A 20,468-nucleotide genomic window follows, 5' to 3' on the forward strand; every position below is an offset into this window, starting at 1 on the left:
CAGTCGTTCTAGGTTTTGATCACGTCCAGAAACTTCATCCTGCAGCGCCTTTTTTAGGGCAGACAGCTCCCTATCCCTCTGGTGTAGACCCTCATCCAGCTTTTGCTTCACCTGCCTCAGCTCTAACCGTACCAGGGAGAAGAAATCTTTCACCTCGCACAACTCATCTTCACACTCCGCTTTGTCAAGCTCCAATTGAGAAACCTCCTCTTTATTTCTCTGGAACCTTTCTTTCCATTTGTTGATTTCCTCTCTGCTTTCTTCCAGTTCTCGCTGCAAGTTCCTTACAACCTGGTTTATTTTCTGCCATTCAGACTCCAGGCTCAGCTGGTCTGAGGACACGTTCTTCATGGTTTTCCCTTCGTTGCTGCACGTCACTCTGATACTGCTGCCTGATAGGCTCCAGCTCTTGGTCATGACTGGCCGCCTCCTCTTTCAGGGCTGTCGGATCCTGATCCTTCAGTCTCAGTACTGTATCGGAGGTTGCTACTAGCAACGTCACCTCCTCTTCTTCTAAAAGAGGATCCAAACTCGGAATAAAGGCACGCAGCCTTGCATTTTCTTTATTTGCCCTTTCAGCAAAATCTACAGGAGCAACTTTTTTGTGGCCCTTGTGCCGTCGACGACGAGAGGGGGACTCTCTCCCCTCGTCTAGCCCCTCCTGACTGAACTCTCTTTCTACTTTCATAGTGTCACCATCAGTTGTGGGGTCTGAGTCACTTCCCATGGTGTCGTAGACCAACAAGTCACCTCCCACCTTGACGTCAACCCCTTCTACTAGAGCTACCCCGTTATCAATGGTCAAATTGTCATTTTTAGGCGGTACCAACCCACAACCAGTAACAAATTTTAGTTTTCTATACTCCATGCTCTTTTGAAAATCCGCCCCCTTTTGAGACTCTGCCCCCTTTTGGACACCCACACCTGTTGTGGGGATTTTTACAAAAAAATTCAGCAATAGCCTTAGGACCCAGTTCACAACATCTCTTACCACCTCCCGGGGCACTCTGGGATAGTACCGGCGCCACAGGAGAACTCAAGGAATGGTCCGCTGTCGCCTTTCTGTAACGGGCCAACAGCTCCTGCCCTTCCTGCACCACGATCTGTTGTCGTTTCTCCAATACCTGCTGTTGTTTCTCAAATGCCTGCTGCTGCAATTTTAACAGGCACTTTAATCGCTCAATAGCTTCAGTCTCATTTGCTGCTCCCTTCACAGCCATCTTTATCTGCTCCAGCATTTCTTCAGGACACTCCATTTTCCTGCTGGACGTTTGCAGCCGGTCATCTAATCCCTTCTCCATTCCGTCTGGAGATACTGTACCATTCATGGCCATCGCGGTACACACTAGACATCTCACACCGCTCTCCCCGGAGAAATTTCATGGCCCCGCCAAGCCACAGCAAACCAGGTTTGAGTGGGAGGACAATTTTCGTAACCCTGCCGAGTTATAGCAAGATGCTTTAATTTTCGTGACCCTACCGAGCCACAGCAAACCAGGTTTGAGTGCGACGACAATTTTCGTAACCCCGCCGAGTTACAGCAAGATGCTTTAATCTTCGTGACCCCGCCGAGCTACAGCAAGATGCTTGCATCCACAATCGTCGTCCTGTGCTGTTACCCCTAGCAACCAGGCTGCAGTTGCCCCTAGCAACTGGGCTGCAGTTGCCCGCATTCTCCAACCACATGTAAGGCAGCGCTAGTCATCATGCTGGGGGACACTCGCTTCACCGGGTCAATTAAAGCACACATGCAACGTTTTCCAGTAACATGAAATCCAGCAGTTTATTACACTTCATAACTGCTTATCACACAGTCCATCTCAGTGGCTCACCGGCATGTTTACACACATAACACCCAAGAGCCTTTCAAGTGGCAGACAGGCCCACTTGGCTCCAGTTACAGCCTTCAGCAAAGTAACTATATCAATGTCCATATAACGCACCGCCTTTACCTTTTGCCGGGTCTAGCGGTTTCCATCAGATTTGTTTTGCCACAGCTGTGGCTTTACGTCTTCCCAGATGGGGGTCTCCAGCCCTCGTACCTTCCAAGGCTACTGGCATCTCTTACACAGGGATCCAGCCTCTGCCTTTCAGGACTCTTGTCTTCCAAGCCTCTTGCCCTCCAATGCTACTGGCATCTCTTACACACAAGGATCCAGCCTTTGCCTTTCAGGACTCTCCAGGCTTCACCAGGCCTCTCTAGGCCTCACTAAGCCTCTCCAGGCTAACGGTGTCCCACACACAGGTAACAGGCCTCACGCCTTTCACACACTGTTTCAAAAGCACCAGGATTTATATATCCTTCAGTGCACACAGGACCTGCAATGATGTCACAATCATGTGATCAGTCCTTCTGAGGGAGAGGTATATGGTCAGCCAGAACACCCTGGACCATTACAGTAATGCCGCAAGCCGCTGCATTACAATATATATATACAGTACAGACCAAAAGTTTGGACACACCTCATTTAAAGATTTTTCTGTATTTTCATGACTATGAAAATTGTACATTCACACTGAAGACATCAAAACTATGAATTAACACATGTGGAATTATATACTTAGCAAAAAATGTGTGAAACAACTGAAAATATGTCTTATATTCTAGGTTCTTCAAAGTAGCCACCTTTTGCTTTGATGACTGCTTTGCACACTGTTGGCATTCTCTTGATGAGCTTCAAGAGGTAGTCACCGGAAATGGTCTTCCAACAATCTTGAAGGAGTTCCCAGAGATGCTTAGCACTTGTTGGCCCTTTTGTCTTCACTCTGCGGTCCAGCTCACCCCAAACCATCTCGATTGGGTTCAGGTCTGGTGACTGTGGAGGCCAGGTCATCTGGCGTAGCACCCCATCACTCACCTTCTTGGTTAAATAGCCCTTACACAGCCTGGAGGTGTGTTTGGGGTCATTGTCCTGTTGAAAAATAAATGATGGTCCAACTAAACGCAAACCCGATGGAATAGCATGCCGCTGAAAGATGCTGTGGTAGTCATGCTGGCTCAGTATGCCTTCAATTTTGAATAAATCCACAACAGTGTCACCAGCAAAGCACCCCCACACCATCACACCTCCTCCTCCATGCTTCACGGTGGGAACCAGGCATGTAGAGTCCATCTGTTCACCTTTTCTGCATCACACAAAGACACGGTGGTTGGAACCAAAGATCTCAAATTTGGACTCATCAGACCAAAGCACAGATTTCCACTGGTCTAATGTTCATTCCTTGTGTTCTTTAGCCCAAACTTGTCTCTTCTGCTTGTTGCCTGTCCTTAGCAGTGGTTTCCTAGCAGCAATTTTACCATGAAGGCCTGCTGCACAAAGTCTCCTCTTAACACTTGTTGAAGAGATGTGTCTGCTGCTAGAACTCTGTGTGGCATTTACCTGGTCTCCAATCTGAGCTGCTGTTAACCTGCGATTTCTGAGGCTGGTGACTCGGATAAACTTATCCTCAGAAGCAGAGGTGACTCTTGATCTTCCTTTCCTGGGGCGGTCCTCATGCGAGCCAGTTTCTTTGTAGCGCTTGATGGTTTTTGCAACTGCACTTGGGGACACTTTCAAAGTTTGCCCAATTTTTCAGACTGGCTGACCTTCATTTCTTAAAGTAATGATGGCCACTCGTTTTTCTTCACTTAGCTGCTTTTTTCTTGCCATAATACAAATTCTAACAGTCTATGCAGTAGAACTATCAGCTGTATATCCACCAGACTTCTACGCAACACAACTGATGGTCCCAACCCCATTTATAAGGCAAGAAATCCCACTTATTACACCTGACAGGGCACACCTGTGAAGTGAAAACCATTTTCGGTGACTACCTCTTGAAGCTCATCAATAGAATGCCAAGAGTGTGCAAAGCAGTCATCAGAGCAAAAGGTGGCTACTTTGAAGAACCTAGAATATAAGACATATTTTCAGTTGTTTCACACTTTTTTGTTAAGTATATAATTCCACATGTGTTATTTCATAGTTTTGATGCCTTCAATGTGAATATATATAGAGAGAGAGAGAGAAAGAGAGAGAGAGAGAGGCTTTCTTTGATGTAGTGCTGTATGAAGAGCAAGTAAATAATGTATACTCAATCCTTGTCACAACTTTGTTTTCGGATTACCCATTGCCAGGGGCTCCTTCCCTGTCCCTAACGCTAGGGGCGCTCTAGCTATCCCTGCTCCCCGGATTACTTCTGATGGTGAAGACGTTGGGGTTACATACCTTGCTGAACTCCTGAATCAGCCCTATATCAGTCTCCCTCCACTCCCATTGAAGTGGGAAGCAATAGTGTATGAATATACACAAACTAAACTAATAAGGAAGGACAAACAGGGATAAATGAAAATACCAAACATACAAATATGCACTCACAGACAACAGAGAGGAACACCAAGAAGCAAAGGAAGGAAAATAAAATAGGAGAGGATGAGGATTTGCACACAGCCGAAACACCAAGCAACACTTACAGATCAACACTCGAAACGCCTCTATCAACAACCGACACCTCCACTCCACACCAGGCAGCATGAAAAACTACGGGTATGTGCACACAGGAGCCAATGCGGGTTTGAAGCTGTGTGTTTATGAAGCGTCAAACCCAACGCGGCCAGATGTTACAGCATAGTTGATGGGATTTCTAAAAATCCTATGTCCACTATGTGTCTCTGGGCACCTGCGGCTCACCCGCGGAAACTGACATGCGGTGCGTCTTTCAGACCCGCAGCATGTAAATTTCTCTTGCATGTCCGCATGCGGACTTTCCCCATAGACTAACATCTATGAGGAAAATCCGCATGTGAAAAAAAAATGGTGCCACTCATTTGCATAATGAGGGCAGAAGTTGCATGGCTATTCCACAGCGTTGGGACCACAAGCTGCTCCTGACCGTGTGCACATACCCTAACACTGCCAATCCAGAGTTGAGTATATATAGGAGAGGGGTGTGGCCAGTACTGAACAGCTGAGATTATCCAAGCAGGAAAGCATCAGAGACTCTAAGTTGAACAGTTTAACCACTGCACTGCTAACCATTTAATATGAAGGAGAAGTGCTTCTGATCAGTGCAGGAGTACGTGAAAACAGACATTGAGGTCTTCTGGCCCCTGTCTGTTGCGGTAAACCCGTGACACATCTTTTACTCTCCTGTGTTCCAGAGCTGAGTTCCCCATACTCCCAGCCACGTCAAGCTGACAAAGAATGCTGGTTGGGGTTTGAAATACGGGACATGGCACCTACAGCCAGGGTACCAGAAGACCAGCTGGAAGTATAGGGGATGGAGCGCTAGAGCAGAGGGAAGTAACAGGGGAGTATATCTTGTTTTCTTAATTTATGTTTTTGCTGCCTTTTAATTATCTTTGGAAACTCCTTTAAAGCTTTTTTTGTATACTGTATTTTTTGCAGTAAGGCACATTTTTAGTGAAAAAAAAAAAATGTCCCTGCGTCTTATATTCTGCAGTGAAGGGATGGGCATTGCCTGCCAGACCCCCCAACCATTTAATGACCGGGCAGAACACTGATTAAGCACTGTTATTGAGTTCTGATAGTCATTGAGTGCGTGCCAAGATGTAAAATCCAGTAGGCTTCACGGTTGAGAACGTTGAGAACATCCAGTTGCCTCCGTACTTAGGCTTATTTATTTTCTCTGCCATAGTGTTTTGAAACTTGTTAGCTTACCTTTCATTAGCACTTGTCTAGCCTGTGCCCATTCTGCTCTTCCATCTGATGTTAATAATCCGATTGGTGGAAGACGTTCATCTTCATTTTCTGCAAGTCTAACTATTTTCTTAAGTTGAGTGAATAGATCACCTTCATTGAGACGGCGGAAGTTAATAAGAACATCCAACACGAAAAACTGTTGGAACAAAGTTAAATAAAGGCTAATTTTTTTTTTCAGTGCCAGACTGTTCCTTGTGCACAGTGTTTAGATGTCTAATAAGTACAACTAGCAGTTTATGTTGGCGAGAATTGGTAAACTGATGAAAAAAATATGAAAGCAGGATCAGACTACACAGGATTTGTTTGTCATCTGTAACCAATGACTATTTTTTTCAAATGTATCTTTATTTATTGATTTATAAAAGAAACAAAGAAGTACAATCATATAAATAAAGAACAGTCACTGTGAGAGAGTAATAACCATAGATAGCATTATCAATTCCAAGAATCCTGCATACAGTCTAGGCCCATATCATAAAACGTACATTGAAAGAAAAATATTAATTCCATAAACATAATCTCACAGTCAAAGCGATCTAACACCAACACGAGAGTAAGAACAGAAGAAGAAGGAAAGAGAAGAGAGAGAAGCAGAAGAGGCACGGAGAGAAGAAAGAGATGGAAGAGTGGAGAAAGAAAGGGAAGAGGGGAGGAGTGAGGAAAGGGGAATGTATATGGGATGGGGCTCTAAACACCCGGATTCAGTTATGCCATGACTATGTCTTTATTTATCTTTACATTTATATCTATATATCCTGAGAATCATACCACAAAAGGCAGGGTGTAGCAAAACCATATCATACAGTGGACATTTTGGGGGTGTTACAAGGTATACTTGAAATTAGGTTAATATTCCCCAAATTTGGCACTCTAAGTGTTTAGTATACATATCCACAGTACAGCTGATTTTGATCAAAGTGCATTCTTTTGAAGCTAAATAAAAGACTGTTCAATTTGATAGCTGTCACCACCAACCCTACTAGATACTACGAAAGAATGTAGGAAAAAGTATCAGAATAGTAAAAACATTGAAAAGATATAAAACATAGTCCACATGAACAGAATTTACTTTGACAACAGTACCCATAAAAATGACCCTGTTATTGGCCCAGAGTGTATGGTCACTCAGAAAAGTGCTCACCTGGTTGTTACATGCAACAATAATGTGCTCCGGCTCCGGCATGATACTACTTTCCTGAGCCACAAGAGTATCCTTTGTTGACCCTGGAAGACGGTAAGAAGAAAATAGCCCATAGTACTGTTTCATACACATACGCTGTCCAGACAGCTGGCCTCGAGCAAGGTCTACAGGCAGATCATGCCTAAAACATTGAAAAAAAGATTGTAATTGTACTCTAATCCCCAATGAAATAATGCTGTACTGTAAATAAATTTGACTGTGCAGTGAACATGGGAGCCAAAGGACAACATATGCCAATGTATGCCTCTCAAGCGTACACTGCAAATGCAGTGTGAATGAAGCCTTATGGAAACTAAGGCAGTCTATGGCCTTGTTGACATGCACAACTGTAGAGTGTACTCTACTATACAAGGGTGTAGAGAAGAACATGCAGCAGTTACAGTGTGACCCTGTGTAGACCGAGCACTCCTCCCATGTGACTGCTGTATACAAAGAGATTGAGCTGTCCCTGCACTCGTAGTTGTGAGGACCATACTCCAAATATGGGATAAGGCGCATTAGGCCACGGCCCCACTATCAGTATTTGATCAGTATTCGGTCAGTATGTTTTCTCAGGAGTGGGAGCCAAAACCAGGAGTGGGTGATAAATGCAGAATTGGTGACTTGTTTCTATTATACCTTTTCTCTGATTGTTCCTCACCTGGTTTTGGCTCCCACTCTTGAGAAAACATACTGACCGAATACTGACCAAATACTGATAGTGGGGCTGTGGCCTTACTCTTGTCAAAGCACACTTTAGAAGCTATTTTCTCTATAGAGGCAGCAAAGTGGGATAGTCAACCCCATTACAAAATGTATACAAGCTACATTTACATTTAAAAAAAATAAGTGGGAATTATACTTTGCACAAACAGCATAAATCAATAGTACATGCAAATGTAAGAGACTTTGTAATATATCTTATCAGAGAATTGTGCTTTGCTCTCCACATATAAACCACTTTCCCCCCTCCCTCCTGCCTACTAAATTCACCATCTACGGTGAAAAACAGCTCAACTCCATCTTCAACATAAGATAAACTGTCAGCACAGTACGGTGTCTGGTTACACAGCCTATTTGATGTCCTTATTGACACAGAGAAACAGATCCATGCTACATTCTTTCTACCAAGTAATTTTTCTAATCCTAGAGTTTGATTCCCAGCTACACTGCTCAATACTGCTGTATAATTTCCTTTGCCTCTGCTGCTTCTGCTTGTGGGCTACCAAAGAGCAGGAATCCTTCTTTCTGTGTATAGCCTATGGGAGAGATCAGAGCAGTTAGTCTTCTCCCACTAGATGAGAAACGGCTGAAAATGTAAATAGAGACTGTAGAGGGGAAACTGGTAAAAAAATGCAGGATACAAGTGATATACTGCAGATAATGGGGATTCCAGCTCACCAGTCCTGCAGTATAATCCTCCTACAGGTGCACGGGCACATGAGCTTGTTAGATGTTAACGGTGAAAAGATATCTGGCACTCCGTAAGTGGACTAAGATCTTCAAATTTATTTCATGAGCATAAATATAGACAGGACAGCTCAGGCAGCAAAAGCAAAGCGTTTAGACTAGAAGGTCTTAATCATGGTCAACCATGATTAAGACCTTCTGGTCGAAATGAATTGGTTTTGCTGCCTGAGCTGTCCTGTCTATATTTATGCTCATGAAATAAATTTGAAGATCTTAGTCCACTTATGGAGTGCCAGATATCTTTTCACCGTTAACAAGTAATATAATATCCAGAGATAGTGTTATTGCTTAGGTGACATTTCTGTAATGTGTATGGGGGGCCTTAACCCCTTCACGACATCCACCGTACTTGTACAACGCCGCGGGAGGTGCGTTCCCGCAAACTGCTGTACATGTACAGTGTGACGATCATACGGGCTCACTCCCATGTGACGATCATACGGGCTCACTCCCAGTGCCGGCACGATCATCAGCGGGTGTCAGCGCTATATTATAGCTGACATCATGTGGCTATGCCCACAATTGTTGCTAGCACCCCCTGTACACCCCAAAAAATACCATTTGATATGCTCCTGCGCTGTGTGCAAATGATGGTGGTCCGGTCTAATGGGCGTCCTCGCTGTGGCGTCTGTCAGTCCTCTCTGCTCCTAATCACGTCGTTCTGTTTTGATTGATGTAACGCGTCATCCACATAGTGAACCGAGAGCTCGCGCCTGCACAGTAGCATCACAGGACCTTACAGGTGCACTCTGCTCTGCCGTATTGTGAGCAGAGCATAAAACAGCACTGCGCAAGGGGATAGCGACGTTATTGGAATGAAGCGACTGCGCAGGCGCGAGATCTCGGTTCGACATTCACATCAGTCAGAGCTAGGCCCTTGCGCAGTGCTGTTTTTCTGCTCTACTCACAGTAGGGCAGAGCAGCGGGCGCCTTTGTGGTCCTGTGAGCATACTGGTGACAGGTTCCCCTTTAACTCCTCTGATGCTGCTGTCAATAGTGACAGTGACATCGATCGGCTTAGGAGAGGGAGGGAGCTCCCTCTCTGCTCCGATCGGCACAACGCGACTGAAATCGCCTTGTGCCGATGGTCTCCATGGTGACCCCGGCCCAAAAGATGTCCGCGGGGTCACCCAGGTACGGTGGCCTGTAAGCTCCTACTGAGCACAGAAGCTGACATGCCTGCTGCCTGTGTGCGATTCACTGATCTAATCCCTGAAATGCAAAAGCATTGCAGAGTATTAGATCAGGCCAGGGATAGATGATGTCACATCCTGGGACAAGGCAAAAAAGTTTTAAAAAAAACTTTTCAAAAATTGTAAAAATATTTTTTTTTAAAAAATCACAAAATAAAGAACAAAAAACCCTGAAAAAATATGATACAAATAACTATATATATTTATGTAAAAACACAAAAAATAGCACATATTTGGTATCGCTATGTCCAGAATGACCCGACCTATAAAACTGTCAACTAGTTAAACTCTTCAGCGAATACTGTAAAAAAAATAAATAAAAACTGTGGCAAAAAAATATGCGCTTTCATCATACCGCTGAAAAAAAAGTGGAATAAAATGAGTTCAAAAAGTCAAATGTAAATAAAAATGGTATTGCTAAAAATGTCATCTTGTCCCACAAAAAAACAAACCACTGTACAGCTCCATTAGCGGAAAAATAAGCTGTAGCTCTCAAAATATAGCGATGCAAAAACAATTCTTTTTTAGAAATTGTTTTTACTGTGTAAAAGTGGCAAAACATAAAAAAATAATATCAATATGGTATCGCTGTAATCGTACTGACCCGAAGAATAAAGCTGCCTTATCAATTTTGCCACACTGTGAACGACATAAACCCTCCCACCCATCCAAAAAAGAAGCAATTTTTATATTGCTGGTTTTTGTTTGATCTGCCTTCCAAAAATCGTAATAGAAAGTGGTCAAAAAATGTGATGTGCCCAAAAATGGTACCAATAAAAACATTAAGTCATTCCGCAAAAAAAGAAGCCTCACATGACTCTGTTGGTAGAAACATAGAAAAATTATAGCTCTCAAAATAGGGTGATGAAAAAACATTGTTTTGCAAAAAAAAGCGTTTTCTGGTGTGTTATAGTATCTAAACATAAAAAACTATATAAATCTGGTATTGCTGTAATCACACCAACCCGAAGAATAAAGTTGTATAATCACTTATACCGCACGAGGAACGGCGTAAAAAATAATTCTTAAAATGCTGCTGATTTGTTCATTCTGCCTCTGAAAGATCGCAGTAAGGCTCAGTGCACATTTATCCTGCGCTCTGCACTGAGCGCTTACAGCAGGGTTTCCATGTAAATCTCTGTAAAATGTGAGTCAAACGGAACCTCCAGCAGAAGATTCGCTACAATTAGGCAGATAGAGGCACTGTGGACGCCTTGTGGCCTATGATCCATGCAGTTTTGTGCACCTCTGAATAGAAGGACGCTGCTGAACAAAGGCCTGACGGAGTCCAGAGTAACTCTGCTGTCTTGTTATAGTTAATGGACCCGTTGCGGGTTTCATCTGAATCATAATCATTCAGAGATTTAGATGGAAACCCCTATGTAATTGCTCAGCAGAGCGCAAGATAAACGTGATTTAAAATTTTGTATAAAATATTCACAATGTAAGCTTCAACCCCATAGTATGCCACATTTAGCATCCACATGTTTGGCATTTTTGTAGCGATGAGAGACTGCTTAATTTATGGAGTGCATGTCTCCAGAAGCATGAGCTGGACACAATGTATGGGCACTACAATGTACTGGCACTATAACGATAGAATTGCAATTTTCACTCAGCAACATTCACTGCTGCTTGTTTCTGGAAAACATCCATGGAGTCAAAATTGTCACTATGCCTGTAGGCAAATTCCCAGAGGTGTGTAATTTCCAAATGGGGTCACTTAAAGGGGAATTCTGCTCTTCTGGCACTTAGGGGCTCTGTATATGGAGTCCACAAACTAGTCTACGATAATTTGTTCTCCAAGAGTCAAATAGTGCTCCGTCCCTCCCGAGTTTCGCCGTGTGGCTAAACAGTACAGTACAGCCACATATGGGGTATCATTATACTCAGGAGAAATTGCACAACAAATTGTATGGTCTATTTTCTCCTTTTACCTTTGTCAAAATGAAACATTTGGGGCTAACATTTTTGCAGGAAAAATAAATTTTTTCATTGTCACGGCTCAATGATATAAAAATCTGTGAACCACCTGTGGGTTTCAGGAGCTCACCACACCACTACTTAAGTTCCTTGAGGAGTGTAGTTTCAAAAATGTGGTCACTTGTGTGGGGTTTCTGCTGTTTTGGCATATCAGAGTCTCTTCAGATATGACATGGCTTCCGCTATCTATTCCAGCCAATGTTGTGCTCCAAAAGCCAAATGGTGCACCTTCCATTCTGATCCCTGCTGTGCACCCAAATAGCAGTTTCCCACCACAAATAGGATATCGGCGTACTCAGTGGAAATTGCACAGCAAATTGAATGGTCTATTTTTTCCTGTTATCCTTGTAAAAGTGAAACATTTTGGGCTAAAGGAACAATTTGCATGAAAAGTTCATTTTTTTATTTTCATGTCTCAACGTTATAACATTCTGTGAAGTACCTGCTGGTTCAAGGTTCTCACCACACCTGTATATAAATTCCTTAAGGAGTGTAGTTTGTAAAATGGGGTCACTTGTGGGGGTTTCCACTGTTTAGGCACATCAGGGGCTCTGCAAACGCGACACGACATCCGCTATCTATTCCAGTCAATTTTGCTCTCCAAATATCCAATGACGCTACTTCCCTTCTGAGCCCTGTCGTGCGCCCAAACAGTAGTTTTCCACCACATATAGGGTGTCTACATATTCAGGAGAAATTGCTAAATAAATTGTATGGTCCATTTTCTCCTGTTATCCTTCTGAAAACTGAATATTTGGGGCTAAGTTAGGAAAATTAAAATGTTAATTTTTTCCTTCCACATTGTTTTTATTCCTGTGAAGCACCTAAATGGTTAATAAATGCAGATTAACCAAATGTGCAGATTTTAAAATAGTGTCACTTTTGAGTATTTTCTATCACGTAGGCCCCTCAAAGTCACTTCAAACATGATGTGGTCCCTAAAATATATGGTTTTGTAAATTTTTATGGAAAAAACAGAAATTGCTGATAAACTTTTAACCCTTCTAACTTACTAAAAAAAAGAATTATGTTTAAAAAATTATGCAGATGTAAAGTAGACATGTGATAAATGCTATTTATTAACTATTTTGTGTAATATAACTATCTGGTTTAAGGGTATAAAAATTAAAAATTTAAAAATTGCAACATTTTCTACATTTTTGCCAAAATCCAGATATTTTCACAAATAAATGCAAAAAATATCAAACTAAATTTACCACTAACATGAAGTACAATGTGTCAGAATTACTGGGATACGTTGAAGAATTCTAGAGTTATTTCCTCATAAAGTGACTGGTCAGAATTGAAAAAATTGGCCTGGTCAGGAAGGTGAAAACAGGCTCGGGGGTGAAAGAGTTAACAGAGGTATTTTCTCAACCGACAGTACATAAGTAAGTGAGATATCTTATTATAGTTAAACTATTTTCAATAATATATATTAATGATTTTTAGCAGGATAAAATGAATCCGTAGATGGGAAAGTTTGGATCCTTTAGTATTATAATATTAATACCCATAAAACTTATGCTGTCCTAGAAGGCTCATCCATTTGCATCAGTGCAATTCTTATTTTTTGTTTCCCACATGCTGTTATGACATAAATTACAATAGCCCTTCATCCATCAGTTGTTGCCTTCCCGTGGGGAGCTGTTCATCTGTCACATAGGCACATCAGGTGTCTTTCCACACCAGAGTGCTATTCCTTTCTACTGTAAAATTAGGGTTACTACCAATATTTACAGCACATGAATGAATATATTTACACTATATATATTCATTTGTATTTAGGTCTTACATCTTTCTTAGCGTTAATGGGAATCTGTTAGTAGGATCAACACTCCTAAGTCGTCTATATGGGCAAACAGGTCATAGGAAGCTGAATAAAAAAATACTTTGATATCTGCCACCTGATGCTTTATTTCCGAGATATCAATGTTGTTCTTAATATGTAAATGAGTTGTTAAGATCTATGGGCCGGGCACAGATCTCCTTGAGAATATGCCTCCAGAGCTTATTATTAATGAAAGGGAGCATTACCAGTGTGAGACATGTAATGACTGACAATCTGCTCTCCTGATCTACAGTGGGTACGGAAAGTATTCAGACCCCTTTAAATTGTTCACTCTTTGTTTCATTGCAGCCATTTGGTAAATTCTAAAAAGTTCATTTTTTTTTTATTAATGTACACTCTGCACCCCATCTTCACTGAAAAAAACAGAAATGTAGAAATTTTTGCAAATTTATTAAAAAAGAAAAACTGAAATATCATAAGAGGTGCACAGAGGTGAACCTCTGCTCAAACAGATTGTCAGAATAGAGGAATTGTGCATACTGATCCATTCTATACTGTACATGAAATTAGACATCTTATACTAAGTCTAAAGGGTCAAACAGTGTCTATACAAGACTGTCAGAAGGCATTTGCATGACATTGGGTTTTGAGACAGATGTCCAGCTACAGGTACTCCATTGACCTAGCACCACCACTTTCAAAGGCCATCATGGTGCAGAGCAAGGCAGCAATGGAAGCTGGTATAGAGATCTATCCTCTTCAGCGATGAATCCTGTTTTTGTCTTGGATGCAATGATAGCTGGAGATTGGTCTGGAGACCATGAAGAGGCCTTCACGAGGGAACATCACACCGGTCCTACTCCCGCTGCACAATGTACTAAGTTTCATGTCAGGTGCCCTAACAGTTCTGCATTATAATGATTTGGTTATGCAACCAATGGTGCGACCATTTCTCCAAAGTGTCCCAGGAGCTATTTTTCCACATGACAACACCAGGCCAAATGTTGTTTATGCTACTCTGAGCAGCCTGTATGGCCTAAATGTGCTGCTAAATGTACGCCAATGGCTGCAGCATCACCGGACTTGTCTCCAATGGAGCACATATGGGAGGTCATCAGTCGGCTATTACAAAAGGAGCTGCCAGCAGTGAATCTTGATAATTTGCCCAAGTGCATAAAGTGTGATAGAGCATTTCTTAGACAACCATTAATAACCTTATCGATAGCAGCTAGGGCTGTAAGTGCCAGGATTTCTCCATGTGGAGCTTATACTTGATACTAAATAAATTGAGATGTGTTGACATTTTTTTTTTCATTATTCGAATATCATTAACATGTCTATCCATAGATCCTGTGATTTCAATCATTTCATAACTTGTACTTTTTGATGTTGCAATTTCTATGTTGAGGTGTATATCTCCTCAAGGAGTTTTTCCAGTAAATTAAAAATGTAAGTAAAAAATCTGTCTGTTATTTTAAATGCCCCCATTGTTTGCTAGCCACTGTGTTCTTGGTCCTTGGCGTCTTGCTTCCGGTTCTGTGCTCAATACTGTAGCGCTAAGTAAAGGGACCGAGCTGACTGTTTATTTTGATAGCTAAACTGGCTCCTTGCTTTGTTGGAGAATTGTACCAGCATTAGGCACAACAGGACTGTATCAGTAAGTTATCTATGTATGTAGAGATCATTTAGCTACATTTTTAATTAGCTGAAAAACCACTGTACAACTATTATAAAATGTGCTGTTCTACAACTAGAAAGGCTTGGGTTATCCAGCACTTGTATTACTTTTGTGTATGGGGCTAAGAATTAGAAGATAGAAGAATAAGATTAGCTTAACTGTACACTGGATGGTGCTCAGAAGTAATTAAAAAAGGTCAACAATTGGAAGAAAGCTTCGGCGCTCAAATTTGCAGAAAAGGTGAATGATTTTATGTAAGTGAGAAACAGAAATGAGCCAACGTTTCGGCCACGTGGGGCCTTTATCAAGGTATGTCTATACAGGATGTGGTCGGGGTGTCCTGAGCAATGCAGATCTTAGTGGCGCCATGACTTGTGGGGCTAAGAGCTAACAAGCAGGTAGTTGCTAACTACCTGCCACTTCCGCACCGGGGATGAACTCTGTCAGCTCAAATGGTGAATTCCCTGCTTCATTTAACCTCTTGTCATTAGAGCAGCTCTTTCTCTTCCAGGCTACTATGTCAGTCGGGCGTCATTGCAGATGTCATGCTGATTGACTGCTGGCTCCCTGCAGTTAGGCAGCGGGGAGCTGGCTGTCTATCGGCATGACACAGGCAAGTGATATTTTATTAACAGTGCAGAACACTGCTGCTCTGTTAACGTGACATCATTGGAAGCCACTAAATAGCTGGCGTCAGTGACTGCTCTGTGTCGGCAGAGATTGGAGTTGGGCAGAACAGGGAGATAGTTACTAACTGACATGCTCAAAAATAATAAATGTCCCAGATAACCCCTTCAAAGGATGCAAGTTTGCAATTTTTACATATTATGAATTCATTCACCTTATTATACAGTTATGCACGTTTAGAAAGATAATTTTTAATCACTTTTTCAATGTATTGATTGTCTAAAGATTCTATGAAAGTTACTGCACTATATTTTCCTCTAGCATTCGATACCACTCACATTTATGTTAATTCTTTCTTAAAGTAAGGAGAATGTAAACCAAAAAGTCAATAAATGTAATGAGTATTATTGTATGACACAATTAGATTAGCTATCTCGCTGCTGCTTCTTCATTAATGTTGGAATAATATAATTACAAAGAACGTCTGTACCGCCAGATTGTGAATTATCCAAATAATGTGACTTACATGTCCAATAAAGTTTTGTAATCAAGCACTCCGGAGATGAGGTTAGCAGTAAACCTGTGATTAAACAGATAGAAAGTAATGTTATTTGTCAACCTACATGAACCTTTCCTATGTGAAGATCTTCTTCCTCCATTCAATAGTGAATCCATTTACATTTTAACACACAAGTATTAAACATTGATTACGATTTGGAAAGCAGTAATAACATAAGGCTTTTACATCATGCCCTATTTGTTGCTGTTTTTACATGGGTTTTCCTTTGACTTCAACAGGTAACTAAGACTGTGACCCCCTGATCACTGTAACCCTTACAAATCGTGTGCATTACTGGCATAGTGTATTATTTATGCAATTGTGTGGGACATCACCAATAATATTGGGAATCTGTCCTTAGACTTAATGTTCAGCTTTATGTCTGGTAAGTGGTGAGATGTAAACTTTTTGCTAATTTTAATATATTTGCGTCATTGCTGGCTCCTCTGTAAGACGAAAGAGTGAAAGTGAAGTCATTATTTTTGTTATGGAATGAAACAATTTTGTGATCACTTTACGCATGCTGCACTCTTTTTCTACGTTAAATAGATGGACACCCTATTAGAAACTAAACAGACCCCATTATCAATGGGATTTATCTGGTGCCATTGTGGGACTGATCACTTAATTTCATCAATTCTGTTTTTCTGTTCCATACGAGCGACTGTCATCCTCCCTGGCAGTGCACAATGAAGCCGGAGAAAGATTTGTCTTAAAGCGAACCTGTCATAAGTTTTTTCATAAGTATGCGCAGTTATGTTTGATGCTCGGCCAGCAGTAGGGCAGCACAAAGTGCGCCTGCGCAGGCCGGCGATATCCCTGCTCAGGCGCAAGATTTTTTTTCGGCAGGACGTGTCATCCACATCAATCAAAGCCGGAGGATTGCAATTACCAGCGGAGACGAGGAACAGATGCCACTGCAATAACGCCCATTGGACCGGACCATCCGGATTTGCATACAGCACGGGAGAGATTCGAAAGGGTTTTTGGGGTATATACAGGGGGGTCATGGGATAATATACAACTTTGTGGAATGCAGCAAAGGCGCTGATGAGGGTGGTGGTACTTGTTCACATACGAAAAAACTGGGTTCCTGTTAAGTAACACTGCAAATTAAGCGTATCTCATTCTGGCAATTGGTGGGGGTTTCATCACTTGTGCCCACATGGAATAAGACGTTATTGCCTATCTTGTGGATAGGTAATAATTTCTTATAACTGGAATACCCCATTCACTTTCACGTTCTGCTGGACATGTCTTCTCTACATTTAATTCTAAATGGATAAAGTTCTGTGTTGAATTCAGCGCTTTTATTTGTATCTTTTATTACACCAGGTAACATTTGCATGCTATAAGTAAGGGTTTATAGGGGTCTTTTGAGTTCCCAAGAAACCAAGCAACATTTTACATGTTTCATTTGTGGAAGTATTGAAGAGACTGCTATGCCTGTATAATTCTGTGTGGACACAGGCATCCATTGTCTCTGTGTGTGGAGTGGATTTTACTACACCAACAGACATCTACAGTAATGTTGCACCATATTTTCAGGTCATTTGCATTTCCCACAGTTGCCAGCATGCTTTGTGTGTGATATGTAAACTACAAGCACCGTTACGTGTCGGAGCTTAGTGACAAGAAAAGAAGCTTTGAGCATTACACTACCTTAACTGATCATTGGCATCCTGGAAGTTGTGACGCGCGAATATTACTGCCGGACTGGAGTTAACTGGGAGCGGCATCCGATTATTTAAATACATGTCATCCAGCCAGTACTGGTGTATCTGAAAGAACAACGTTATTAGGAATCTTCTAGATAAAGGCACTGAGAGATGAAAGGGGAATTTTTTTTACAGGTATTTCTAGTCATTTGGCATGATGTCAATGTAGAACCCTACTAAAACGACGAACTATCTCCTTTCACAGAGATTATGGAGGACGATAGTGTAATTACTATATAGCAGATTTAACCTAGAAAACAATACAATCAATGATGGAAATATAATAATACAGAGACATTTTAATACTAAGTATGAGCAACACATATGTAATATAATACAGCGGATATATAGGACGGTAATCAATGTCCGGAATCATTGAGCAATTTTAGCTTAAGTAGATTGACCCTAAAATTTGTCATCATGTTAGTCAGTGCATAAGGTGTAATGAATGTGGGTCATGTATTGTAAAAGTGACGCAAATTATCTCAGATATGATTACTTCTAAGGAAAGTTTCCTATAAGCTCAAAATAAAGTAAATTTTATGTTAGCGTTATCTTATTGTTCAGCACTTGCCTATACTGCCAGTCACCTGCGCTCCCAGCTTTGTGTTATCGATGGGCACTGCAGTACTGGGGTGGTGGATAAGGAGCAGCAGCAGAAATCCGTAGAAAACAGAGGAAAAGTGGTCCTCAACCCCCACAAACAAATTAAAACGATTGTTGGTTCGTATCCAAGCTAGTATGTCCAAGTTGTATCTCGATTCTCATAGTCTGCAGCGTTCTACCCAGTGTGACTGTTCGGTTCCTCCTCATCCACATTATAGCTGCTGGAACGTTCTTTCCCTCACTGCCCAAGGTGCATTGCTTCTGCCATTGTCCCGTAGCCTGCCTGCCCTGAATAGAAATCCCATCTTTCTGTTATGCCTTTATGGGGTTTGACAGACAGGAGAGTAGGAGTAGAAAGACAAAGACATGCGCTCGATCCTTTTTCATTGTGTCTGCTGTTAGAAAAGGATTCCATTTGACAACAGGAGGAGGGCAGCAAGTTAAACAGAAGAGAGACAGCTAGTGGCTGGCACTTTGGAGTTATTTTTTTGGGGTAGGACATAATTTTTAATGGGGTTGTCCACTACTTGGACAACCCCTTCTGAATTACTGTTTCTTCCTAGTAAAATAATATTATCTATGATAATAAGAACTATCTACATAATAAATATCTAGTGATATTTTATTTGACATATTCACTGAAGTACTTCAGTGTAGGCCCAAGATTATAAGTCTCACCCAATTTTCAGTTTTCTCTCGGTGCTCCTCCAGTTTTTGTTGCAGCATTTTCCCCACACCACCAGACGTCATAAATCTATCCACAACTGCTTTGCTTTTTTTATACTGTTCCTCGGAGACCAAATGCTTCATGCATTTCAGATACATTTCCATTGTTTGTTTCAGCGGTGGCACAGGCAACTTGGGTAAATCCTGAAAAAGTCAGAATATGAATCATTATATGTTCCCATCAAGAAACAACGCTTACTGGAATTTAATATATTTAATACACTTTATCTATTATTTAGTTAGTCTCTGACTCTACAAATAGAAGTTCTACTTATTAATGCCATATAGTAATGCACATGAGAGATGATTCATTATTTTTGGCCTTTTGTATACTGCAGATGCGCTGAGATTTTTAAGGCGGTGCGCACCTCTGTAATGAGTTCGGCACATCTTTGAACTGCCGTGCGCCTGTGCCAGAAATATATGCCGGCTAGGAAATAGAGCACATTTACCCCACTGGCGAAATTCTGATGAATTTGTTGACCATGCGTGGCCATGCCCTGTCCTACCCTAGGTTCACTCGATTTGGCAGGAGCTGGCTGTCGCTGGTGTAAAAATGCCAAAAGTCACAAAATGTTGTACTCAACTTTGAGTTGTACAAAGATTTTGCAACATTTAATGACTTGATAAATTGGGAATATAGTAATCACAAAGGTTTTGCCCATACGTTACTGCAGTTCAGTAGTGTCCATGACCTCCATAGTTTACAGAAATTACTTGCTGTTGTGGCATTAGCATCTCTTCCACTTCTGCTGCCTGGCTCTACTTCTCATTTCCACCTCTCGGGATACTGAGACAAACTAATATAGGCAGTGTGGGGTACAATCATTGCCCTGTCTCATTACGGCTCACATACTGATTCACCATTGCAATTTCCATTTTTTTTGATCGGTGCTAAAATTGAGCTTAATGTCAGCAGTAATGATGGTGGAACGAGGGTACATAGTCATCCTGCAGGCACCACTTGTTTCTGGGCCTGATGTCTGTTGCATGAGCTACCATGGCAGTATTTCTGGCCTTTTATGTAATGCATATAGTAAAATCGTGCTAAATGAATTCTCTAAAAAGCAAAGCGTGGAATTTGTACTTTGATTTCAAATAAACTGACTGACGTCAGCAAATTTCTGGCTGAGAACACAGAAGAAATGTATAACCATGAGGCAGGAATCTGTGATAAATACTACTGCATTTAGACAAAGAAAGATTTTGCATGATATACTAACCCCTGATGTTT

General features: G+C 41.5%; 1 protein-coding gene across 1 annotated transcript in view; it reads right to left on the reverse strand.

Annotated features, from left to right (window-relative positions):
• CHAT (choline O-acetyltransferase) overlaps nt 1–20,468 on the reverse strand; it is a 202,789-nt gene that overhangs the window by 95,518 nt on the left and 86,803 nt on the right. The window contains exons 3-7 of the mRNA XM_073685964.1: nt 19,187–19,378; nt 17,847–17,965; nt 16,152–16,205; nt 6,844–7,024; nt 5,661–5,838 (exon numbers count right to left, since the gene is read on the reverse strand). Of these exons, the coding sequence (XP_073542065.1) occupies nt 5,661–5,838; nt 6,844–7,024; nt 16,152–16,205; nt 17,847–17,965; nt 19,187–19,378 (724 nt within the window). The remainder of the gene's footprint in view (nt 1–5,660; nt 5,839–6,843; nt 7,025–16,151; nt 16,206–17,846; nt 17,966–19,186; nt 19,379–20,468) is intronic.

Source organism: Phyllobates terribilis, unplaced genomic scaffold (assembly GCF_046119375.1).
Source record: "Phyllobates terribilis strain yellow unplaced genomic scaffold, ASM4611937v1 Scaffold_5__5_contigs__length_657084704, whole genome shotgun sequence".
Classification (NCBI taxonomy): domain Eukaryota; kingdom Metazoa; phylum Chordata; class Amphibia; order Anura; family Dendrobatidae; genus Phyllobates; species Phyllobates terribilis.